Consider the following 27,403-nt stretch of genomic DNA (forward strand, 5'->3'; position numbering starts at 1 on the left):
CGGAAAGTTACAAAACAGACTCAAGTTTTGACAGGCTAATCTCTTAGAGAAAATTCTAGAAAAGAGACAAGGTAAGATGAACTTAATGGAAACTGAAATGGACACTTGAAGTGAGCATGCTTGGTATTTGTTTCCTTCTTTCTCACTTGACATTCCAATTATGTCTAAATCAAACTGGGATACAAACCACCGAGATCAATTACCTCCTTTCAGCAGATCTCATAGAGACAAATGATAGGGCTGTGACAGCCTTCAGCCTTAGAGGGAAATCTCAAGCAGCAGAAGAAAGCATTAGTAACCATCGCACAGAGTGATATGCCCTAGGGATACAGACCACACCTGGATTTCTAAAATGGCTAGTTTTCTGGCAACTTCCTCCTAATTTTGGAGAGAAACAAACTTTTGTTACATCTGTGCTAGGACAGAGATAAAATGGGAAGCCATGCAACCTATTTTTCCTTATTCATTTCCACTTTGCCTTCCATTTATGCCTTCAGCTCAGCTAATCAAAAAAATAAAGGGACCTTTATTAAGCTCCCTTAAAACAGGGAAGATCAGAATTTTTATTTGATTCATTTGATTTTTTTAAAATTTATTCCTGTCCTCAAGAGAAGGCCATTCCTCAGTGTTTCTCCACCATATCTACTACAAATTCCACTGACACAGAACAATGGGAAGAGTCCTGGTGTCTGTCCCACTGGTAACTTCCCAAAAGTTATCCAGAGACTAATTAAGATCTGTAAGGCTTTCTGCTATCACAGGTCCTGCTTCTTATCCTAGGCGCTCTAAAAATGCTAAATCCATATAATTACTTATGGGAAAAAGACACCAAAATAAATGTAAGGATTGGCGATAAAACACAGAGGAATGAGGAACATCATCTCAGAATTCGCATGCATTCAGATGCCTTTTTCACGATGACTCGTTCTCACTGACTGATAAATGAGCTAGACCATGTTTCTCTGCAATCTGAAACTTAGATTACGAATTTTCAAGCAACCTCTGACTTCAGCTGCAGGCACCTATCCCCTGAAAGGTGTTCCTGACAATGCGTGATGTTGGTCGGCTTCCTTGGTCAGCAGCAAAAAGTGGAATCTTAGTACTGAATCTTAGTATTTGAAAATGTAGGTCATTGGTGCCTGGGTGGCTCAGTTGCTAAGTGTCTGCCTTCAGCTCAGGTCACGATCCCAGGACCCTGAGATAGAGCCCTACATCAGGCTCCCTGCTCAGCAGAAGCCTGCTTCTCCCTCTCTCACTCCCCCTGCTTGTGTTCCCTCTCTTGCTGTCTCTGTCAAATGAATAAATAAAATCTTTTAAAAAGAAAAAAAGAAAAGAAAATGTAGGTAATCCAATCTAATGCTCCTGGGTGGCATTAATCTGTTTCTGTTTGCAGTGTTTAGTCATTCATGATTCAGAAAAAAAAAAAATTGGTAAGATTTTTAAGGAATGAAATTAGTTAGGGAAAGGGATCTGTGACTCATTTTAAACTATGACAGATGAGAAATAGAAAATCTAGTAGGACAATAAGGGAAAAAGAGAATTTGGCCATTTTGGGGGGAGCTTGTGCCATAGAGCAGAGAGCCATTTGCCTGGGAATAGATAGAGCCTGTCTTCCTCTATCACCAGTAATCTCATCTACAAAAGTTAATTAGTTTTGCCAATTATAATTTGCTTCCAAAGTGATGCCATTTCAAATTCATATTCTTGGAAGATGGTTAATAACGGGGAATTTAAAGGCAAAATAGCAAGTTCACAAAAGTTAAACCAGAAGGTATATAAATTTCATTCACTTCTTTAAGATTATAAAATGAAAAGCTTTAGAGTTGAATATATACATTTACCAGTCTTTGGACCTGTATTATTTATCTAACCATTTGTAAATGAGTTTGAAACATTTTAAAGCATATTTGAATAACCAAAAAAAAAAAAAAAACCCAAAAAGCAAAAATCAATGACTCCAAACTCTGATTCAGGTTTAGTAAACAAGGTGTTTTCTATAATCAATTTTATATGTACAATTATACCCATTTATTTATATATGTTTGTCTATTTGAACATATAGTTACACATTTATATTTATTTGTAGTGAAATATATCCCAACTCTGTTGGACTTTTTGGGAATCAAAAAAGAAATTTTTGGTGAATGAAGTTGGAGATGGGCTCATTTTTGTTTGTTTTTTGTTTTGTTTTGTTTTGTTTTCAGCATAAAGAAAACACACTCCTGTAAAATACTTTTCCTTGGAAGTGCTTTTTTAAATCAGCTACACATGTGTGGCTAGACAACTTCTTATTCAAGTGAAATAAACATGATTAATTCTGGCAGTTATTCAAATGACATAGAGCAACGTCACGAATTCATTTGATCAGGATAAATTTGTAACTGCTTTCCTGGAGCAAAAGCATACTTCTACTGTAACAGCCTATAAAGTAAATAAATGCAGACTTGTATATTTGGGTTGGCAAATATAAAGTTTCTCTTTAAGTTTGTATTTTCTTAATAACTGTTTCTAAGTGTTTCTTAAAATTTTTTAAGTTTTAATTTTAATAATTCCCAAGGTTAGAAATTAGATCTTAATTCTCTATCTTCACGTTAATTCTTTGATGATCCACTTGGTTTATATGTTTGCACACATCCCACATAGACGACACTTTTGCACACTGGTCATAAAAAAAACAGAGCTAAAACTAAACTTTGGCTTTAAAACTAGAATTGCCAATTAAAGTTAAAAGGCCACGGTATTCTGACTCTTATTTGGGTCTGGGTCAGGGGAAGGAAAAAAATCTATCTATATGATGCCTGACACTAATATTATACTATGTGTTAACTGGAATTTAGGTAAAAACCTAATTTTTTTTTTTTTTTAAGGAAAGTCGGGGGCGGGGAGAGGAACCCGCACTGGTCAGCTTGGACACTGGTTTACAGCCAGGGATGCACTGATTTTATCTTTTGGGACTCATAGAATAATATAAAAAAATACGAAATTACAATGCAAAGGGGACGCTAAAGGGAACTTAAATGCACCTACAGCCAAACAACAGGACCACTGAAGTACTACATAAGAAACATGAAGGCAGATGCCACAAAATCCATTTCAGTGAATTTTTGTATTAGACCGGGAAGAGTCCTGAACTGGGATCGTGGGCAAGCACATAACTGCTCTGTGCATCCGTCCCCCCCAGTTCTGTCCCTCCCGCCCAAGCTCTAAGGCATGTACCATTTCCCTACATACCAAACAGAATCAGGAAGAGCAACTGAGCAAAAAACTGTAACATTTTCAAAGTATACAACCCATAATAGGACAAAAAGGAGGCCCTGGACCCAGACCTTCACTGCGCACAGACCTAGAAGACCTGAAATGCTGAGATCCATAGCTCACTTCTCCATGAATTTTCTGAAAAGGAAATGTGCATTCTCAACGCAGCCTCGTTTCTACTTTGTGGAAACACTGTACGGTGATTACAAGCACTGGGAAGGCAGAAAGGAAGCCAAAGCTAAAAATTGTGTAAATTCTGGTATGTTTGCGAAAGGAACGCGTTGCTGTATATAAATCACTGAGCACTATGGCTAAATTTTTAATAAAATCAAAGCACAGTTGAGGATCCTGAGCTCTGGCTCTTAAACCACATGGAGGCTTTCGGGCTAGGGTTCTTTTGAGTTTTTTAGCTAGAGAAGGGACCAATATTTACGATGAAAAGAGAACCGAAAAGTAGTATCAATTTGCCAGGAAGCAAACTCCAATTTCATGCTTATGAATATTGGCTTTTGTTTTTGTGTTTTTCATATTGAAAGCTTTAAGGGGGCCTGAAATCACTGTCCCTGTATGCCTTGTTAGCTGGAGGGCCCGTGACTCTCCTGGATTCAGGTCTGTACACTTGCCAGGACAGGGTGCTTTGTGAATGGCCACCTGGCGGACGGCGGGGCATGGAGTGTCCCGTACTGGGCAGGTTCACCAGTCACTCACTATTATCATTACACGCTTGTCTACCTATTAGACTTCCTAGGAGCTCTCGGAGGCTAGGAAGAGTTGTTATGCTTTTCCCTATCTGCGTGTGTGGTGCCCAGTGGGCACTTTGTGTATGTTTGTAAAAGGGATAAATAAAAGATCCCATCTCCTCTGGGGCTCCTTTCTCCCACCAGGTTCATGGGTTAGGAGAACTGATTAGGTGAGAAACTTCCATATTTAAAAATTCAATGAGCGGGGTGCCTGGCTGCCTGGCTGCCTCTGTCAGAAGAGCATGTAACTCTTAATCTTGGGGTTGTGAGCTTGAACCCCATTCTGGGTACAAGATTATGTAAATCAATAAGAACTTAAAAAAAAAACACAATGGTGAGTGCTGTGAAGTGTGTAAACCTGGCGATTCACAGACCTGTACCCCTGGGGCTAATAATACATTATATGTTTATAAAAAAATTAAAAAATTTAAAAAAATCAAAAAATAAATAAAAATAAATAAATTAAATGACTCCTCCTGAGTTTTCTTCCTTAAAACTTATTCACACCTCAGGATGAGCTACTTTGATCAATAATACGCAAGTGCTTGGATTTTTACCACTCCCTGGGTGGGACCTCAGATTGGTAGGGAAGGCGGGAAGGGAGGTCCTTCTTGGGGCTGGGGCTTTGGACTGTTGAAAATACCAACAGGGGACAGATAGACCAAGGAAAGTGCATGGGCAGGAGGCCAGGAAGGACGTACAGAGGACCAGAGTGGTTAGAGGCTCTGCTTTTTGAGGCGATCTAGAAGGATTTGACAGCACAGGCCACCCAAAATTTTGGTAAACCTCTGGCCTTTGTAAATATGCAGCGGTTTGGTGAAGCTGGTATTTGGAGGCTGAACCTGAAAGCTACACATCCCAGCTTCTCCCAAGGTTCTTGCATGAACCATAGGGTCTGGATTAGCTGTCCTTTATGTGTTCAAACCCAGTCCCTGCTTCTCCATAGTGGGAAGAGCAGAAGAGAGAAGAAATGAAGAGAAGAGACATGCTATGACCCCTCTTTCCCTTTTTTTCTTCCTCATTAGTCTGGTCTAGTGGGGTTTTCATGGAATTTCTCACTTCATAGGACATCTAGAATATCTTCCCTACCACCTTCCCAGACCAAACATCTCCATCGAGGATACCATCTTTCAGAGCTTTGAACACAGGCTTTGTACTCAAAGGTCTCTTATAGGGCCTGGTAAATTACCTACCCGCCTTCTTCTGAATATTTATGCCCAAATGCCAGGATGTCAGATGCCCGTCCACTCCCATCACAGACAACAACAGGCACAGGAGGGGTGTCTCGAAGGTACTCCAAGACAATTGAGATCACATTGGGTCCTCCTTCCACAATGAGCGCCACCACTGGAACACCTTGACCGATTCCTGCATTAAAAAAGGAAAAGAAAAGGAAAAAAAAAAAAAAGAGAAAAGAACACAAAGCCAGCAAACCAAAGAAACAAAAAAGGGAAACAAAAAGCACAAACTAAAATTACTGAGCACGGGGGAGATAACAACATATGAAGGGAAAAAATACGGAGCAAAAATTGTACAGAAAATCCTTTTGCAGAATCTTCCCACCACAGAGTCTATCTGACTTTGCCCTCTCCCCGGACAGAGCTCCCGGGGTGCTGGGGCTGGTGAAGGCACCCACCACCCTACTTTCTGGGGGTGGGGTGTGTGTGCACAGGGTGAGGAGGGAGAGGAAGGAAGGTTAGTAGATGAAGTCCTGAGCCAGCAACCGGAAGACTGGAAGCTAAATGTGACCTTGAGCAAGTCTCCTATGTACCCAGTGGTTCAGTTTCTTACGTGGAAAATGGGAATTTAAAACAGGTCAGATCCCTGATGTCATCACAGTGCTAAGAAAACACCTGAAAGGTTCCCTTTATTAAAGATTATAAAAATCAACTGGGGACATATTTACACTTGTCGAGTCAACTACTGGCTACATTGGGGGGGGTCTATGTACATCTGACCATAAATGATCTTCTGGATTATGGGTTCTTAACAGCATAGTAGTCATGATAAAGAATCCGGGAGACATGGCATCTGCCATCTGCCTCCTGCCATTACTGTGTCCTCACCACTGAGCAAGGCACTAGGCACATGGTGGGCGGTCCGGAAACAGGTGTTGAATTCAGCTGTTGAATTCTGGGGTGTCCCAGACCTTTTCTAAAGTATTTCAGCGATTCATGATGAGCTCAAAGATGTAAAACTTGCCCTAACATCAGCAGTCACATAGGGTTCAACCCAACATATTAAAGACGAGTATTAAAAACGAATGTCCATGAGAGACGACGATGAAAAAGAAATGAAGTTCATTTTCAAGTGACCTCTCCAAGTGTCATTACGGTTCATCGAACTACTTCTTTTGCTCATTTTGGTATCACATAGCATTTTCTCACTCTTCACCTTCCCAGAATAGTTAAGGAATTGAGCAGTACCATAAAAATGAGATGGTTAAAAAAAAAAAATGAGATGGTGTTATACAGAGAAGCTATCTTAAAAAAGAAATAATCAAGATTCTGTACCACTTCTGTAAATACGAACTAAAAAAAAAGCCTTTAGTCATCTCAGTTTTTCCCTTTCCCCTTCCTGTTGTGGGTTGTTTCCCCCCTTCTTTTATCCAGAAACTGCTGCCCTGTGAGAAATAATAGTATTTCTTGCTCCATTAAGAAGGGATTGTGTTTGACGTGGGTGACCTATTACACTTCTACAGTATTATCAGTATCCTGGGGACTTCTCTTCACTAAGTCAGTGTTTTTCATGGTTTGATTTTCATCTTAAAGGAATGGTCCACAATGTCAGTTACTCAAAAATGGGTGCTATTTTTAAATCAACATATTAAAAATGTAAGAAAATGATGATTGTGGGTCCCAAGATTTCTTTTTGTACTCCAGAGGGAATTACAGGAGACGGATGACCCATGTGTCACTGGATGTTCCTGTGGATGGAGAATGTTTGAAAATTCCTCCTTTAGGTCCAAGGGGAGGGAAGCGGGAAGCAGGAAGCAAAAGGTCAGTGCGGCTCCCCTTGGGCTCAAAGGCCATTAATGATTCAGACAAAATATCCCTTTAAAACTCCATTTATGGGGGCACCTGGGTGGCTCAGTGGGTTAAAGCCTCTGTCTTCGGCTCAGGTCATGATCTCAGGGTCCTGGGATTGAGCCCTGCATGGAGCTCTCTGCTCAGCGGGGAGCCTGCTTCCCCCATCTTTCTCTCTCTCTGCCTGCTTCTCTGCCTACTTGTGATCTCTGTCTGTCAAATAAATAAATAAAAATCTTTAAAAAAAAAACAAAACTCCATTTACATGTCCATGAAGGAGATGTTTTTCCCACTGGTGATCCTGAGGATTAAGTAAGTAACTGTTGAAAGGCTCTTTGAAAATCAAGGGCTAACTTGAAATGTTAATACAGCACACTTGTTTACGAAGAGAATTTGCTGACATAGGAAATACCCATCCCTACATGGATTTGTATTTTCATACATGTTAGAAAAGGGTCTCTTTTCCAATATTTAAAATTTTTATGAGGCATTTCCCAAAGAACTATGATATCTAATTTTTCCCTTTTCCTTGGGTTAGTACATGTATTGTAGGGCTTCATATCAAGGAACAGTAATATGCCATTCTAGCTGTTTTATACCAAATGATATATTTAGACTAGGATCTTCCAAGAGAGGCATTTGCCAAATTCTGATCTTGGGCATTGATTCTGTCGGTGGAATCTTTACTCCGACTTACAAACCAATTGTGATCCACTCAATGTTCTCATGGAGAACGAAGTCTTAGAATGAGCCTTCTAGAATTTCCAGTCATTTACAACCTACCAGACAACAGCAAGATAGCTGGAAACTTCTCTTCCCTTTGAGGGGATACATAGGATCCCCTCCAAAGGATCAATTTTCATAGGGTGACTTGAGAGCAATAAACTGTCAAATGACTTCATATCAGTATTTTTATCAAATTGTTGTAACCCATAGAAACACAGACACATTTAAGATGATCAAATTTCCTATATTTGGAATGAAGCCATTATCAATCACAAGGATGAGAAAAACTATATTAATTTATATTATTTCCATGGTATTATATATCCAGTGCTAAAAATTAGATGAAGTATCAAGATATCATCTCCTTTTTCAACAGTTCTGATTATATCTGGCCTCCAAATTCTCTTCCATTTCCTACAGTGATAATACATGGAAATTTGTTCCATAGACAACAAAAGCTCTTATAGTCTAAAGTAAAGTACTCTTGAATTTCTTAGTTATGGGAGGTAGAGAAAGAGGCTATATCTAAAAATTTCATGCTTTATGTAAACTACCAGAATATGGTAACATTAAGTCTTTCTGTCAGGAAACACACACACACACACACACACACACACACACACACACACACACACACCGCCTTTGTTTCTGAGAAAAGAAAATGACATCAAATAATCAGTAATGCACAAAAGCAGTGGTCCTTAGCCCATTTTTTTGGAGACAAGGGTCTTTGAATACTTTTGTGACTCTGATGAAGGCTAGTGACTCTTTTCTCCAGAAAAATAAACACACATAGGGATAGTCAAAAAAGTGTGTCTATGCAATTTCAAGGGTATACGGATCTTTGAGAGTGACTCATGAAAAACCTGTGAGTGGACCCTTATAAAACTCCACCCTAAATTAAGCACATTATTCTGTGAAGCCCTGTGAGAGATGATCTGGAATGGGTTTTCAAGTGAAACTCTATGCCCAAGGGAACTCTGTCACACTGTTGCTGTTCACGTACACTGACGGGCTACACTTCCACAGCAAACACACTGTCTGTAGGACATCACCCTTCTCTTCGTTCTCTCTCTCATTTTTCTTTATTTCTTCTATTCACACTTAAGTTTCCAAGTTACATTTTGGACACAGGATATTAAAAATACCCTAGAGGGGCACCTGGGTGGCTCAGTGGGTTAAAGCCTCTGCCTTCGGCTCGGGTCATGATCTCAGGGTCCTGAGGTCGAGCCCCACATCGGGCTCTCTGCTTAGCAGGGAGCCTGCTTCCCTTCCTCTCTCTGCCTGCTTCTCTGCCTGCTTGTGATCTCTGTCTGTCAGGAAAAAAAAAATCTTAAAAAAAAAAAAATACCCTAGAGATAGTCACAAATACAAAAATTAGACTCTATAGTATATGACCTCTTTAGTTTAAAAAAAAAAAAAAAAAGGCTTCTAAACTACCAAGAAGAATACATTTTCTATTTTAGGACATAAAGAAAACATTTTTCTTTCTGGAATCCACTGCATATTCAGCTTGATTCACATGGCCTGCTACTATTTTCTTCATGCCCATAACAAAATTAATATAAATTCCTTTGAAGATAAATTTATACCAAATTTATACCATGCTCAGCTAAACCTACTAGCCATTCACACACACACAAAATAGTTGTTCAGATTTATAGTTTTAAAAGCTATAACCTCTATTATTCAGGAAACTTTTTTCATTTTATCTAGAGCCCTCAAGGACTTTTTTTTTTTTTTTTGGTGAATACATTTCCTGTGCTTTTGGGGAAAAATAGGTAAATTCCTTAGTTGATCACAATAATTTTTCGTTTTCTACTATAACCAAAGGCTTTCCTTTGAAATCCAAAAGATTTCCATTAGAATTTAATTTTAGAGTAATGTGGAGTTGCTTAAGCAGGAAGAGGCAAGATGCTTGCCACACTCTCAAGCTTTTGCAATGTTGTAGCTAGAAGCCCAGCCTTCGAAACTGTGGGTTGGTTAATGGATTTAACAGCTACATTTGACAACATTCCAGGTTGACCTAGGGCTTTCAAATTACAAACTGAACCCCAGTTCACTGTTCTTTGCAGAAGATAACCTCTTGGACTTCTGTCACATTTTGTTCTGGCTGCAATGTCCTTTAGCTTGGGTTCCCAGTAAGGCAGAAAGTATCAAATTTGGCTTAAGCAAAAACTGGGTGGGGTGTTGTGAGGAAGGGAGGTAGCAGGAATAGGAGAATGTCTTAAAATTCCAAAAGGCTCCCCCCACCCCCTTTCTTGCTGCTGACTTGAGATCGCAATCTATGATCAGTTCAGACACTTGTGAAAACATTCACAAGTTGTAGTGAAATGCCTGGATAATATGATAGTTTTGATCAAAGGAAAGGAACACTTTGGTTTTACGTCAACATCACCATATATGATCTAAAATGCCTATGGGCCTAAGGAATATTTTATTTTCTGTTGGAAATTGTTCATATTTACATGAGGATGGAGTATGGAATGTTGATCTTAGGTAGGCCATCATGACATAAGCCACAGATTAGGTGGTTATTATAGGGAGAGACCATGTAGAAAGGAAGGTTCAAACTGTCCATGAGAGACGACTTCCCAAAGATCTTAATGCATTCAAGACTGAGTCTGCCAGTGGTGGGTGGGTCTTTCTGTCAAGCCCCTAAAATTGTGTAGCAATAACATGAACACACGTAATCCCCTGGCCTTGCCACCTCTGGGATTATGTGACTCTTGATGATTTGGAAGTTTGTATGGAGAATTCACATGCTCTGAAATTATGTATATGGTAGGATTTTACCAGTATATTTTATATTTCACAATTTTAAAGTTGCGTAATTAAAATTGGCATATAATTTTAAAGCATTGGACATGTCCCCTTCATCCAACTTCTCACTTGAATTGCCTGGTCTTTGGTTCACTGGTTGACTCTACCAACAGAACACTATCCACTATCTCCTGTATTTGGACCACATAATGAAGCCATAAAAACTCAGCAATTGCCCAAGATTTTGCATTTCTCAAACAGAACCTTGCACGGACTTGGAGGGTCTTAGTGGTTACTATAGTGATGGGAAGATAAGCAGTAAGCTGTTTGCCTCATTTTAACGGACACCAATTTGCTGCCCACTCAAGTAGTAATGGCTGAAGTTTGCGTAATACACAACTTTCAACAGATAGGTTCAAAATGAGATTCTTGAAGTTCTTATCTATTTAGTGTATCTCTTTTATGGTCAGAGAAATTGTGGATAGATTTATGAAAAGGACATAAATCTGGTAATCACTTGTATTCAACTGACAACACTCAAAGCTATTCTTGTTTATTAAGTTTATTAAGGTGCTTCTTATAATTAGGAAGATTCATAACCCTTGAATATTTAGGGACAACTATAGAATATTACAGTCCAGAAAGAGAGTATTTTAACATGCTGTATTTTGTGAAAGGGAACGTAATTAGAAATTGTTGAGCTATCAAGGAACAGGGCGAGCCCAAGAAAATATCTAGGGAATGACATAAGAAAAAACTCTAGAAAATGACATAAGAAAACACCTTTCCTTCTTCTGAAAAGATCTTCTCAGTCTTCTGTGGAGCAGATGTTTTGGATATTGCCTTCATGTTTTAGAGGTAGGATATACTATCTACTCAAGACAACAGAACTATAACTGGAATGTGGCTGGCCTTCCTTGAAATGAGTAATAAACCCAATTAATTATCTGTTGGTGAATCATGGTGGTATAACAACTGGTCAACACCAAACCCACTGCGAACCACTGCTATGCGTCATTGTAATTACTATATCTTTTTGCCACTATAATTCTGCACCTAAATTGATGCTTAGGAAAGCATTTGGAGATACAAAATACTGCACAAACTCTTAGGCAGCGAAAATAAAGCCACATACAACAAGATGCTTCACTTGTGAATGCTTACGGTTCTTGAGTGGGAAGGAAATTCCTGAAAAGATGGCTGGGGTCTTTCCTGGTGGTTGGGACTTCCCAACGTATAACTTTCCAATTCCCTTTAGGATTAGGCAGTGGGAAAAGAATGCGAATTTCTTAAATGTCCTTTCTGGCCATCACCAATTCCTATGGCAATTCCCTTACTGATATTCAATGTAATGGGTCCCCTCCCTATACAGTCCTTCCTGTTTACAGCTAATGCCAGTATGCCAGATAAACACACATTGTATTTTATCTTGCCATTTAATCTCAGCAAATTTGGCTGGAGACAGGTGGTTGTTAAGACACCAAAGATACAGAGTTCGAATTAATGGGAAAGCCTCTCCTACTGATAAATGATTGAAAGCTGGTGGTGTAGCCTTTCTTTTCCTGGGGACAGAGAATGCAACATCTATGAAATTAATGTGGCAAAACCCTTTTTGTCCAGCCTCTTTTCAATACTGTTGAACTCATTTATTTTAAGCGTTATCCATGCTACCGGTATTTCATGGGAATGCTGGACTAGCTCCTACCGGCTGGCTTTTCTTGGAGATTTTCTTGCTTTGATTTTCTGTCTGGTCATCAGAAAGCAAAGGACAGACTGGGAGGGTGCATGAGTGGATTAAGTGAGGCATCCTGTAGGCCAGCCACAGTACACTGTGGCACGCATACCACACCACACGTGTCATGTCCTCCATGTCCACACTCCCCTGTCAGAGAACTGACCTGTCCATAGAAGGTTGGCCTTATTTGGCTTCTTTCAAAGCAGTTGGACTAGAGGTGGATTTCAGAGCTGCAGTGGGCCACACTTCTCTTCCTGGAATTGGAGTGGAAATCCCTAGGCCTGGAGTGAGTAACTATAAAGTGGGCTGGTGGGAGTGAAGCCTCTGTGAGCTGTGGCTCTGGTGGGATCCTGAAGGGTGTTTAACCAAGCTGAGAAGAATGTATGTGGGAAGAAAGGAAAGGACAGGGGGTACCGCGGAGAAGGGATTATATGACCTGAGTGAGGGGAGTGAAAGGGTGTGTGGTGTGTGTATGTGAGAGACAGAGAGACAGACAGAGAGAGAGGGAGAGAGAGATTTATAATTAGTCAGTATTTATAAAACACGTAGAACAGAGTCTGACACTTGAGGGCCATATGGTTAAACAAACACATATAAAGATTCTTATTTATATTTATTAAGCTTATGTAAGATTTCTACTTTAAGTATATGTAAATATTCATGAGGAGGAAAGAAAAATAAATGCATTTCATATGTTTAAACCAAAAGTATGCTCTACAAATTATTTGAAACATATTTTTCCAAACTTTGAATGTTCTCTCACACGGACCAATAATAAGCTTAGGAAGACAATTTTTTTTTTTTTTTTTTTTTAATCTTGTATCTGAAAGGCTAAAACTTTCTGGTTTGGGGTAGGTGACTCTTTCTGGAGTGGGGGTTTGGTGACTTTTTGCATTACTCCCCAAATGCCTTCTACCTTGGGCCTCTCCTTGGTGCTTTGATCAGCTTGGAAAGCCTTTTGAGTTCTGTGGGTTGGACAACAATGTAAACACCAAATAACAAAACCCATAAACTGGCTCCAAGTCTATTATATGCTAATAAAGTAACTTGGCCTTTGACTTAGTCAATGGGAAACAGCCATCCCCTCATGGCCAGCCAGCTCTGATTGAAATATCCTGCTATTAATGTTCACATATTACCAGGACATCCAAGTAACATTCTCTGTGAATCCTTTCAATAAAAAGGGACCAGCCAGTCCCAGGGGCTGCGGGGCAAGTATTACTTTAATAAAAGGAAAGAGCCAGTGTTTTCTTTGAGGCCATTGTTTGCAGGCTGAATGTTTTAATGTGATTGATCTAAGTCTACAAGAAAAATCGTCCAGACAAAGCTAGAGGCTTCTTCGTTTCTACTCTGTTCAGAACCCACATCAAGAGGCATCCCCTGCCTTCTCAAATGTAAGGTAATCAGAATGGTTCTAACTTATTTTACTTTACAATACTTTGCCTATCGTCCCCTATAAATGTGCCAGGATCTAAGTCCACAGCCAAAGTTCCTTTGGCTTCTTGGTGGAATTAGCAGGCAGCAGAGCAGCCCAGGGAATTATGGATTGAACAAAGCCTGGAAAGACCCAGCCCCCAGGGCAGGACAGACGTGGGAGGAGAGGGAGGCGATAGGAAAGAGAAATATTGCAGGTCATAATGGCAAAATGGTGACACGTGTATTAATTTGCCCTTCCAAAAAACAAACAAAAAACCCCTCTTTGTATCAGTTAAGACAGGCTGCAATTACTTCTTCCCACCCCAAATGTGAAAAGGTCTCTTCTCTCTTTAAGGAATGTTCTTTTTGACTTACTGTCTGTGAGGAACTCATACTCACCCTGCAGTTCTCAGGTTCAAAGACAAGTCCTCCCAAGCCCCTTCCCCTCTTACCCCACTGGGCAGAATGAACCATTCTCACTTGTGTTGCCTCATAGCATTTGCTTTTGTTAAACGTCCATGCCAGTGAGTATATTTTATAACTTCGTCCGTCAGTGACTTGGTTGTAAATAAAAACATTCTCATAGTACCTTTCATCCCGGAGGTTTAGTTCATTACTGACACGTTTGGGCACCTCTTTCCTCTTCTAGCTAGGCTTATCTTTGTATTCCCTGCATGTCACCCAGTGTTCTACACCGGGTAGTTGCTCACTAAAACTCGGGGTCCAGAAGGGAGGCGGGAAGGCAGGACACTGCATTACCATCAGGTGGTTCCTGATTTCTTGGAGGTTGAATGACAATGTCATTATTTCCACATAAAGTTTTAGATGTTTTCTGACATAAGCAATTTCCCCTCAGTCAACTGGTCTGAGTTCCAGGGCACTGAGATCTGATTTGAATTCTCATGAAATCAGGAATTATTCCAAATGCTTGTTCCTATGCTCATTGGTATGCTCATTCCTGTGGACTACCAGAAGTGCATCCTGATTTCCCTGCCCTGACAACCATAACCCCCAGCTAGTTCGCATCATAAAAACAGTCTTCTCTGGAGCCATCTTTAGTGGGTTATAGACAAAAGCCCACACCTTTCACATGTCAGGCGAGGCTCCCCATGTTCTGGCCCCAGCTTTCATCTGCAGCCTTATCTCCCTCCAGAACCCTCTGTCCACCCTAATTCTGATCTCATCAGACTATCCTCAGGATCCGCCATATAAGATTCCTAGCCATGCTAATTTTTAGAGGGAAGTACCTCTCCCTGCTTCCAGTTTCTTGAAGAAGAATGAGGTCTCCCAGCTTCCCCGGGGGCACTGGACCTACAGCTGTGTGTGCTGGGGTGGGGGTGCTGAAGGCTCCTTGTGGGATACTGACTGATCTGGGGGAGCCATTAAGCCCATTTGGCCAACAGACTTAAAGCCACATCTGCTAACTTGCTCAACAACAGAAACTGGTATTTTGGGTCCCATCACGTTCTTTTTTTTTTATTTCTCAAATTGTTAAGAATTTAGATGAGGAAGACAGGTGCTATTTGCTGAGGTCCCTCAGAGACCGCCAACTCCATCTTCAAAGTCCAGTTCAAATGTTACTAATTCCTGAGGTACTTTTTAGCTTCCTTGGGTAGCATTAATCATTCATTTCTTTGTAGTCCACCATCGATTTGTTTTTCTTTTACATATCTTTTGGCAATTATTTTATTCTGTCTTGCTTTAATGAAAGGTTCACCCTCTAGATTTTAAATTTCTTGGGACAGATAACCCCCTACCTCCATCCCTCTTAGACAACATCCTGGTTTCCAAAGTGCTTCACACATAGAAGGTAGTTTAAATAGTTGTGAAATAAAACAAAATTAAAATGCACCATATCTGGGGTCTAGACCTTGGGACTAGCACAGCTGAAGGGACAGGAATAAATTGGTGGTTATAAAGGGACCGAGTGCCTTAATCTCAATTCTATTGATGTGTCCTGCTGACAGTAGAAATGATAGCCATAAATGGCTTCAAAGTGGCCTCATGCTGGCCTTTCATAGGCCTTAACTAATGGGACCCAGCAGTAGTCAGAGACCTAGAGAAGAAGGTGCTGAGTCACCCGGAGGGGTGCTCACATTTCGCTTGTCCTTTTGGATTAGGTCTGGACGAGTCCAGATTCTTAGCGACTCAAAGAGCCAATTTCGGTTCAGCTGTCTTGCACTTTTAAATTGAAGGCTCATTGTTTCTCAGAATTGGACCCAGCTGGAGTGACAACGTGTTCTGGCCATGGAGAGGGAAAGACGTAAACAAAGGTTTACATTCTTCCCTTTGCTGGGACGAGAGCTATTACTTCCTCCAGATAAAATGAAGATGGAGCTACATGACTGAAATGACAACCCAATTCTGCTCCCTCTGAGGGACGATTCAGCAGTGAAGGTGCTGTGGGCTAAGAGTGACCTTCATTCACCACCAAGGTTATTAAAATAACCGACTGCCTATCATACATGAGACAAAGGAAGTATTCTGATTATTTGGGATCTAGTAATGGCATTGAGTCCAATTTCTGACCAGCAGTTGGGAGAAATGACAAATTTTTATTTGATTACTTGGGCATCTTTTTTAAAAAGACAATGTGTCACGTCTAATCAAATCTTTACTGTGACTAAATGCTCAGTGAGAAATATGAATGACAAGGTCACAAGGAACCTTCTTTCCCCTGGTTTCAAGTTTCTGTGTGGACGGAGGTCTATTAGGGTAACACACCTTGCCCCTTGTCCTTCCATTACTCCTCTCCACATAGAAAATTGAGTAAATTGATTGGTGGTGACTGCGTGCCCATGTTTCTCTGGTGGATAGAATAAATCTACTAAAAGTCTCCCACTGAAGAAAATTTGGTTTCTTTCTTCCTTTACCTCCACGGACCAGTGCCAGTCAGTGCTGTTAGCAAAGGTGTCTTTTATAGACACAAATTTCTTCTCTGGGTCGCTGTCTGGAGGCTGAAGTGAGTAGGCAAACCCTTTTGGCACTCACACTAAGTCATTATTTCCAACAACTTCACCATTAATAAAAATGATATTTTGATCTCCATCTGCCTGACTCTGGGGTCCAACTCTCAGTCAGTTTCAGTCTTGTCCCATTGAGGGTGAAGTATAATTTATTGGGTTTTCCTGAGCTCTAACATAGTGAACTACAATACCGTCCTTTCTCTTCCTGGCCTTCACTTTGTAGCACAGCATCTAACAAACTCAAGCCTCTGGTTCAGACCTGTGAATGTGAAATTATTTTTCAAGTGCAAATATGACCTTCTCTGAAAGACAATTTTTTTTTAATGTTTCTATAGCTCCTCAAAAGGAAACAACAGTTACAAAATGCTAAAAAACAAAAACAAAAACAAAAACAAAACAAAAAAACCATAACCAAACAACCCTGTTGTAAATGGAGCCCAAACAAGGTCGCTTATAATTTTTGGGTCACTGTGAATAATCTCATGTAGTAGAGTCTGCTCAGCCAAATGGCTAAAGGCAGTTTCTTTTTCTCTTAGGGGAAGGAGTGGTTGCTGAACACCTACTGGCTATGGCCAGCAGCCAGGCGGGTGGCACTGGCTTACTCAGTCTTCTCAACAACCCTATGATGGAGATATTATTATCCCCATTTTATAGTTAAATAAACTAAGGCCTACAGCATAAACTGCCTATCTGAACTGGATTTCAAACCAGAGCCTGTTAGGAAATGCAGAGTCTGGACACTGTACTGTTCTGGGTTGTCTCTCACAGGGGTGACCATATGATGTAGCTCTCAAAGGCCAGGACACATTTGCAAGGGAAGGGGGTCATCCATCATGAATAGTTTTTCCAGGATGACAGGTCTAAGCCAGAACTATCTTGTCCGGGACAAACGAGTACATAGAATCACTCTACGTCTCTCATGTCTTAGCATCTCAGACTCGTTTCTGGAAGATTCTAAACATGGATGCCACCCTCCAATATTCAGAAAGGGGCCCGAGTCTGCTCTCTATTCCTTTGCTACATCGCTTCCGGGTTTAAGAAGGCCAAGGCTCGCTGCTGTCCCTCTCTGATTCCCTGGGATCAGGTTTCCAGCTCCTTCTAAACCATAGCTGTTCCTAGTCACAGATACTCCTTCCCGTCAGGTTCTCGGAGGGAAGAAGCCCCAGGGAAGGATTAGATCATTAAGCAAAGGAAAACAGCATCTACAATCCAGCAGCACCTGCATAAATCCTGGAGGGGGAAAAATAGCGATTTAAAGTTTTTCTCATTCTAGCATATCCTTGATGGTGCTGAAACAAAACCCTTCTACTTTTCTCTCATAAATAAATGCCTCATTACATTCTATTACTTAAACACATTGGAGTGCCAGGATGAGGAATCAGCAGACAGTCATGGCCCAGGGGCATCCAATAGTGTTTTGGGTCCTTAATCACTCACTCCTTATCCTACTCTGTCCTGTCTGTGTGAAAACAGTCACCTGGCCTGTTCCTATTCTGCCACCACTGTCTGATCACAAATAAGTGCTAATACCATCATCCTAGAAAGGGCGTGACCCTAATGTTTTAGATAAGAAAGTGGCCCTCTAAGGACTGCTCTTAAAACCCTAATGCTAATGTACAAAGAACTAGTTTGTGCATTGAAAATTAGTACCTAGAAAGCTCCAATATACACTGCTAAATAGAAAAAGTCGTTGAATAAAACAATCTGTAATTGATATCAACATATAATATTCCATTTTTGTTTCTTACAGTGGTAACATTCTGGAATAAATCTATTCACTTTGAAAAAAAAATGCCTGTTTCAAGTCCTTAGCTTTTCTGGTCCATATCTGCTTTTCTGGTCCGTATCTGCTCTAGCACACGACTTTTGAGAGTAGCGTGTTCAGAATCACCCAAAGCGTCCAAGGAGGTCTAAAATGTGGCTTGAGGATGTGCATTTCTAACAAGCTCCCAAGTTCCTGTTGCTGTGGGTCCACAGACTACACGTTGAGAACCACTGCCGAGCATGAAGCTCTGAGTAGAGGAGACTCCCATCTCTGAAAAGAAGTGAAATCTAAGATGTGTCTCTTGCGGTAACTTAAGATGAGAACCCATGGAGTAGGACTGAAACACGCATGTTATGTTTCCAGTAGTCTATTTTAAAGTCCAAACTAGGGTCAGCAAACTTTGCCTGAAAAAGGCCCAATAGTAAGTGTTTTCAGCTTTGCAGGCCAGACAGCCTCTGTTTAAGTCCTCAACTCTGCCACTGTAGCATGAAGGCAGCCAGAGGCGGTACATGAAAGAATGAGCATGGATGTGGCCATGTTCCAATAAAGCTTTATTTACAAAGACAGATGGCATGCTGGATTTGCAAAGCCCATGGGTTCTAGTCTGCCAACCCTTAGGTCTAACTAATGTGATAAAAATGATTCCTATGAGGCAACATCTGTTTGTCTGCCAAGACTGAGTATATCCATGATCGATGAAAAACTATTTCGATGAAAAATGATTATATCCATATTTTGTTTTCCATTTGTTTCTCTTTCTCCTTATTTCCAAAAGGGCCCACTGATCTGTCTTTCCTCAGGGAAAGTTGGCATTGCTGGACTGAGGATGAACTCACCACGTGGCTTTTGTTAAGAACCCAAGCTCACTAATGTCGTGAAGAGAAAGAGGAGAAGGCAAGTGTGTCTGATGGGGACAAGTGGGAGCAGATGGGGCAGGAAGAAGGGATTCACAATCTCCCCCAATGGTCAGTTCCTAGGTCTCTTCTGACTTGAGCCAGTTGGTCATTCCTTCCTCTTGGAAATATGTTCTTTACTTGTAAAGAGGAAATATGTACTTTACTCTTACTTTCCAGACAGCTCCCTCTCCTTACTCTGCTAGCGTCTCCTTCTTCATCTTTGCGGGTCCCTTGTCATCTCCCTGACCTCTGGTAAGACAGACTGTCTTAGGAATCATTCTTGGTCCTCTGCTGTCCTCTTCTCTCCTCTCCTCGCACACTCCCTGGATGATCCCACCCACCCACCCACATGGTTTCATATCCTGGCTACACACGGACAACTTCCATATTTACATCTCCAGACAGAATATCACCACTGAACTTCAGTCTTGCACAACCGTGCTCCTGTGGTCATCACCGCATGGACTGTGAGATGCCTTATATCAGACATGCCCGAACGTGAGCTTCTGACATCTCATGCCTGCCATTGCCATCCCCACCGTCTTCTCCTTCCGAATAAATGGCAACACGTTCTTCTTGCTGGGCAGTCCCCCCCATAACTGGACTCACCTTTTCCCTTTCACAACTTGTAGCTAATTTAACGGTAAATCTTGTCTGCTCTTTCGTCTTTGAATTACAGCCTGAATGATACACTTCTCACCTCCTCATCTGCTGCCGCCCCTTGTCTAAGCACCTCCAGCTCCTGCCTGGGTTACTGCCATGGTCTCTCGACTGTGGTTCTGCTTTCACACCCGCTCCCTGTGTAGCCTACTCAACTCAGTAGGTAAGGCGATGCTGATGAAACATACAAGAACACGTATTCCTTTGCTCAAAACTCTACAAGTTACTATTCTGTACAGGGTGAACATAGAAGTCAAAGTTGTTACCCTCTTCCCTGGATCTGCCCCTTGTTCCTTCCTCAGAGTCCTTTCCTGCTCCTCTCCTCCCTGTTCCATCCACATGGACATCCAGGCCTCCTGATGTTCTCTAATCATGTTGCCCACATTCCCGCCTTAGGGCCTTTTCTTTGCTGTGCTGGAAATGATCTTCCCCAAGATGTCCCATAACTCGCTCCCTCCCTTCCTAAGGTCTTCATTCCAGTGAGGCCTCCTCCACCACTCTGTAAGATCGCAGCTCCCTCCCTGCACTCCCTTTTTTGGCTTCTCTGTCTTACTTCTTTCCCTAACACTTACCACTATGCAATATATTACATGTTTCACTTGTTTATTTCCTGTTTCCCTCCACCCAAATGCAAGCTCCAGGAGGGTACAATGATCATGGACATGAGACCTGAGGGGGACTGCCATGAAATGCACCCTGGGGCTCTTCTCAGCACTGGAGCTCCAGAGGCTTCCTTCTGCCTGGCCTGGAAGGGTCCACAGAGGTCTAGGTGGTTACGGTAGCAATGGCAACCTTGGCTGAGGGAAAGTAAGAGGCCCCTTCCGGATTTCCCAGGTACACTATAAGCCCGAGAGAGAGCAGGCAGGAGGGGAGAGAGGGATAAGACAGGAAATGAGTGGGGGAAAAGGAGAGGAGTGGGAGGGGAATGCGGGCGGGGTGGGGAAGGAGAGAGAGACCTAGTAAAGACTGAGATGGAATTCACTAAAACCAGATGGAAAGAGGGCTTGGACTTATTTGAATTAAGGAAAATTTTTATTATGTGACATTTCCTACATACCTAAGTTTATGAAGCATAATTCATACTCACTACAACCGTTCTTATTACTTGAATAACAGAAAGAAATAAGTGGACAGAACACATCTTGCTTGGTGCCCGCCATGAAAACCGAATCTAGAGACAGAAATACAAGGGTGAGACCTCTCTCCCTCTCCTCCAACGTCTGATGTGGCACGCCATGCTTAATCGTCCTTTTCAGAATCTCCCCCGTGATTTCCTAATATGCATCTGAGTCACCTTCACTTCCTGGGTTCTCCCTCTTGGGTGGAAGCAGTGCGGCTAATGAGGAGAGGTTCAGCTCAGATTTGTCTGATGACCAGAAAAGCTGACTCTTGGATCCTCACTCTCCTGGTTGCACAAAGGTGTACCTGTTTTGTTTTGTTTTGTTTTTTTTCATCCTCCCTCACTCCAGCAGGAATTGCCCACAGAACCCCGTGTGGACACCAAGATGCCAAGACGCCAAGCCTCATTAGCCAACCCGGGCTGTTGGTTCCTCTGCCTGAGACTCAGGACCTCAGTGTTTCCCTGCAGCGCCGTGGCATGTGGAACTCCATGCAGCTTTTGAAATCTGGCGTCCTCACAGAACAGGGACAGCCTGTTCACTGAGGGGAAGAGCTGCTTGTTTGTTTCAGCTCTGGATGCCAGAAAATAAAAGGAAAAAAAAAAAAAAAGAAATCAACTGTTTGCCTATTTGGCTGGTATTCGGGCAGAAAATCTCTATTTTCCTCTCCCCCCACCCCCCCTTAGGGGTTAATCTCTTTTGCAGAGGGTCTGAGATGAAAAGATGTGTATTCTCTTACAACCTCTGGCCATTTTATTCCTGACACCTTGGGAGCCCTATTTCTGGTCACTTTACAAGCCTATCTGAAATTGACTTCACTTTCACAGCCATCAGTTTCAGTGATTTTGAAATGATCCAACTGATATTCGAAGGGAGAGGCAGATTATTTTAAATTCTGGGAAGAGGCTGTAGGGGTCCCATGATAAATTCCCTGGCTTTACAAGCAAATTAAAATCTCAGCTCTTTTTTTTTTTTTTTTAGACTCTTAGAGAATGAGATACCTTATCCTCTCTAAATACATCCCACTGTCAAATCATTGATTATGGCAGAAAAGTACTCAGTCAGCACAAGTTCTGGCGTTTACTTCATGTTTGCCTAACTTTCTAAAGTTAGCCACACATTTCCAGTGAATGGTGGATCCTAATCTAAACTGAAAAGCAGCCACAGGCAATTATCACCTTAAATAAGTGGGGGGAAATCAATACTTATTTCTTTTTCTGTGTTAATGGAAATGAAGAAGCCACCACGGCGTTGGCTGCTACAAAAAATACATATCCTTCGACTCTCTAAGTTCATATGATGGCCACGATTTAACAAGAATCACAAGTCAACAAGGAACACAGTCAGACTTCCAGAATACAAGCATTCATGCTCACGACGGTCTGAGGTGTTCACGACGGTCTTTGCCGGTACATGTCCCTATTCGTTTCTCTTCCCTGAGTCTGTCTGTGTTACTGCTTTATTAGGCGTCCTTCCTTGTAGCTTTCCACATCTAAGCTCCTCTATTACATCTTTATGTCAGGTTGGAAATCAGAGCTAAAAATAAGGCCAGAAAAACATGGATTGATGTTTACAATAAACATTTATTTCGCACCGACCTGCCCATACCAGGTACTGTGCTAGGGTTGCCAGGTGACGAAGATGAGGAGGATCAGGCTCTGCTCCCGAGGAGCTCGCAATCTGCAGGTGACGGAGGGTGGGGCAGGCAGGCAAAGGCACAGAAGCCCTGGGTCGGAAGAGATAGGGCTTCTTATTCGGAGGCTCGCACAGTGTGGAAACGGGGATTATGGGGTGAGTAATGGAGTCTACAAGAATCAGTGTGTGTGTGTGTGTGTGTGTGTGTGTGTGTGTGTGCGCGTGTGTCTTATGATAAGATTTCACCAAAGGGAAGATTTTCAAGCTGAGGCTTGGAATGTAGGTTTCTGTCAATAACTAGAGTTGGAAGAGGGTGGCATTTCAGCAAATGTCAAAACAGGCGGAAAACACATCCGACGAGGTATGTCATTATGTCATTTATGGAAAACTGCAAGTAGCTTTGGATGGGTGCAACAGAAGATCCAAAATGCATGATGGAAGGAGAAACTAGAAACACAACAGATGAAAAGAAACGGAAAGACTTTCCTTTAGCAGTGAAACCAGAAGGGGTTGGGTTAAGAAGGTCAATTAGATCTGACCGACAACAGCAGATTGTGCTGACATTGAGACCAAAATGCCAAATATTTGCAAGGCAAATCTCTAATCTGAAAAGAGATCTCAGCCTCCTTCCCTGAACTAAAAGAAGCTAGGAGATCTTATGGAATGGTGATAGTTCCCCAGCTGGACTCATTGTTTACAGGGACTGCCCCAGGCCCTGAACAAGTCATTCTAATGCATAAAGGAGTGCTTTCCTAAAAGAGAAAAGGCTCCTAGTTTGACCTGGAAAATGAGTCAGATAAACAAGACAGGCAGCTACCTAAAAACAGGTTTTGCTAATGTTAATTCTACATCCCCAACATCCTTCTTTTGACTCCATTATTGTCTTGACTGACAAAGGGACATTTTAGTACCATGACAAACATTTCAGTGACAGCCAACTTGTATCAGGCCATTTCAAAAGATGAAGAGAGGGCAGATGTTTACGTGGCATTGTCTTCATCACACAACCTATTCTTTGAGAGGGTATAATTCTTTAAAAGGCAGAGAGAACTTCAAACAACATGTTTAGCTGAGAGCGACTGAAAAATGGCAGGTCACCAGAGTCCAAAGTTAAGTGATTATGAATTTGATATTCCTATTTTGGATGGTCTTTTACTTGACTGGTTGCGTCTACAGATAGTAGAAAGTCCAAATGATTGGGCTGAACAGGTTAGAGCATCCACAGAAGGCAATGAAATGTCCCTGAAATACATGTAACTCACCCAGAGGAAGTTTAACATCTTTTTCAAGTCATGTGGTTTGAACCCAGGGCTGTCATTCTGGGGGAATATAAATTCATTATTTCTTAATTCCAGGTCTCCCTGGATGAAGTTCTGCTATGACCCTTAACCCACAGAACTCTTACTGATCTCATGGAACAGTTATGGGCTCAATGATGGAAATTTTCATGTCATGGTTACCCCAATGCATTTGAAGATGGTGCAATGATCAACAAAGATGCCAGTGATGACAATTGAACGTCCCTTTGCCTTCCCAGCCTCCTTCATATATTCTCAGGCATAGGATGACAAAGGGAAGTCCACGAGTCACATGAAGAAAGACTGTAGCCATGGGTACACGATCAGGAGCTTCTCTGTTTCTCTTCACCCCACGCTCCATGCCATCACCCCGCCTTACTTCCTCCTCATTCTTTGTTGCTCCTGTGAATTCCTCCGCCATCTTGCTCGCACAGTGTGGAAACACTAACCACTGTCTTCTGCCCAAAGTTCTGCTGCTGATGAATTCCAACTGAACCAATGTTCTACCCGTGTGTGACATGGAGTTTATGTTCTAATAGTTGCTGAATGAAATAATAACCCCCAAACCCTCCAAGGTAACAAGATTTTAGGGTAGTGTCTTTTTGAGTGAAATAATGCTTCCTTATGTAGGGTGAAAGGAGCAAGGGTTCTGGAATCACATGAGCCTGGTTTGCGCCACTCTGTGCCACTAACTGGATTTAGAACAAGGGCTTGGTTACTCTGAAATGCTGTTTCATTAACTATAAAAAAGGAAGATAATAATCCCTACCTTGAAAGGTTGCTGTGAGTATTAAGAGAGATAGTATGTATGAATGCCTAGCATGGTGCCCGGAACATACTGGGGCCGCAAGAAATGCTTATCTCCCTCCTCCCTGTCTTACGTGGGATTTTAGGATGATAAACAATAGGGAGTAACTAATCTCCGATGTGGCTAAAAGTCTAAGAAAGAGATAAACAACAGTCATAGGGAGAGATAGCGTTAGGAATATCTAAAGGAAACGAATGGTTTTTATGGTTAATTTTCTTGGTTGGGGTTTAAGAGAAGATTCAGGTTGTCCATTAATTATACTTACCAATTGGGTCTAATTGGCAACTACCCCAAAATGAATAAAACAAGCGGGAGTCAAGAGAGAAAAACGGCAGGCATCCTGTCAAAAAATAAAATCTTTGAAATTTCTACAACCCAATGGTTGAATACACATTTTATTATAGAAGACAGACTCACCCAATTTATAAACGTGTGCACACAATGGAAATCTAAGTTGCACATTCAGACTTTCACAACGTATCACCAGCCCTCTGCACCGGCTCTACCACGTCTCATTACTCTACCTGTTGGGTCCTTCAAACCAGTGTCTCCTAAGCTGGAGGAAGCATCCCTTGTGATTCTGCTTTAGCCTAGGTGACTGCTCTGGTGGTCAAAGGGTTAAAGGAGGCACGTGTGTCGAGTACTCCTAAGGATGCTTAGCCCTTGGTAAATCCTCAAGAAATGGCTTTGGCCGTTGTTATAGTGATTCTAATCACAATTATGAATTTGGCTCTGTGTTTTCCAAGACTGAGCAAAAACCAGATTGTCCCCTCTCTCCTTTTAAAGACACCTGTCTGTTTATTTTTGGAGCCATGTGTCCTGTTTTCAGGTGACTGGCTTACTTTTGACCTAAAAGGAATATTTTTCCCCCCATTGGCTAATGGACTTAACTTCTTTTCCTTTTAGAGAGAAATTGAAACGAATGCTAATATATCACTCAACATGCATATTATTTACTGAAAAAATACCATTTGTCACTCTTTTCTTTCTCTTATCACCAAGAAAATGACTAATTAGATACAGCCATATATACATTATCTATCCATATTGTGTATCTGCTGCTTCCTTCCTTCCTTCTATGTATGCGTGTATGTATCTATCTACAGAAAAAGTCACCAAAGCCATTTCATTATAATAGCTTCCTTACTAATTTGGCTGTATTATCCCAAACTGGGAGGTAAATTTAATTGTAATATCCTGCCTCTGGAGTTGTTAACTGACTGAAGAAGCTAGCTCGGGTTAAGATGATTCAGTATTTCATTTCAAATCTAGGCCTCAGAGGACAATCCCATGAACATCTGTTTCTGCTCCTCTGTTTCTTCCCTGGAAATGACATTTATGAAAGCCCCCACATCCTCAAGTTATGTCTTCTGGCCCCAGCTTCCTAGGATCAAGCCAGACTTCTAGAGCAGCCTCACTGGGGGCGGTGGCTGGGCAGAAGGGAGCTGGTCGGTGAGAGACACAGTAGGGTCTTACCCACTTTTATGGAATATTACTTGGTTCCTTATTGTCCACAACCTGGCTGAGCTGCCTTTTCGTGAGAATGTATCCAGTGGGCAGAACACAAAGAAGCACAAAATGTAAGGATAGGTTCCTCTGGATTCTTAAGAGTTTATAAAACAATAAGCCAAGAGTAACTACTGTGTATTTTCCAGAAAGTTACCAATTAGCATGTTCCTGAGAACACAGATTCAACTTGGGAACATACGCCTCCCCAGGCCGCTCTACCACTGTGCACAACAATTAGACCGCTGGCTAGGCACTCTGAGCAAAGCTGCAAACAGACAACAGCACAAGCCCTCCTGGAAATTTAGCGCAAGCATTTGGTTACAGAACCAAGCACACAACTGGCTGAGCTCTGTCTTTCCCGCAGAGTGAACAGCACCGTGGTATTTTCACTTTGTTTCTTCTTTCCTTCCAGATACCAAACTCTAACTAACAAGAGTTAAAATGACATTTTAGTGAAGATCAAACAGATTCGTTGAAGATTCGTTGCGTGATTGAGAACAGAAATGTCCAGCCACCTGGCATTGGCTGCCTGTGACTCCAACTATCTTGTTATTTCCTTGATCACCCTTCTGGGCATGATGGAAAAAGTGGTCTCAAGGAGGAAAATGGGGACATTAAAGGGCCAAGGAGTTTGCTTCCAATGAGGCTGATGCCCTAAGGACCCTGCTTTCACTCCTTGCTGGGATGCATGGAGAACCTTTCCTAATCTGGGTTCCCTGGTGTTGTGCTAAATAGAGTAAGAAAAGTACCTCCCAAACAAACACATTGACTATGCGGAGCAGCAGACTTGAAGTGTGGTGTTTTGAGCAGAGATCTGTGCCAGCTAATGCACGGAAGGAAAAGGGGCAGGATGTGTGACGGTTTCCAAGGGGGCTTTCCTACCTGGAAAATGAAGGTGATGAACTCCATGAAATATATATATATATATATATATATATATATATACACATATATATATACACATATATATACACACACACACACATATATATAAATATCTGTATAAATATATATAAATAAAAGTGTATATATATAGTTGTATATATAGTATATATATATAGTATATATATATGATAATAGTGTATAT

At 41.5% G+C, this 27,403-nt stretch overlaps 1 protein-coding gene across 18 annotated transcripts in view; it reads right to left on the bottom strand.

The window, feature by feature from the left end:
- Positions 1-27,403, bottom strand: part of LOC116873011 (transient receptor potential cation channel subfamily M member 3) — a 484,792-nt gene that overhangs the window by 174,685 nt on the left and 282,704 nt on the right. For 9 of the 18 annotated variants that reach the window (XM_032866614.1, XM_032866613.1, XM_032866612.1 and 6 more), the window contains exon 7: positions 5,189-5,363. In XM_032866614.1, coding sequence (XP_032722505.1) covers positions 5,189-5,363 — 175 coding nt within the window. Of the gene's footprint in view, positions 1-5,184; positions 5,364-25,072; positions 25,148-27,403 lie in introns of those variants that run through there. The other 9 variants (XM_032866606.1, XM_032866618.1, XM_032866603.1 and 6 more) reach the window with 2 other exon arrangements.

Source organism: Lontra canadensis, unplaced genomic scaffold (genome assembly GCF_010015895.1).
Source record: "Lontra canadensis isolate GAN:19392208 unplaced genomic scaffold, GSC_riverotter_1.0 scaffold31, whole genome shotgun sequence".
Taxonomy (NCBI): Eukaryota; Metazoa; Chordata; class Mammalia; order Carnivora; family Mustelidae; genus Lontra; species Lontra canadensis.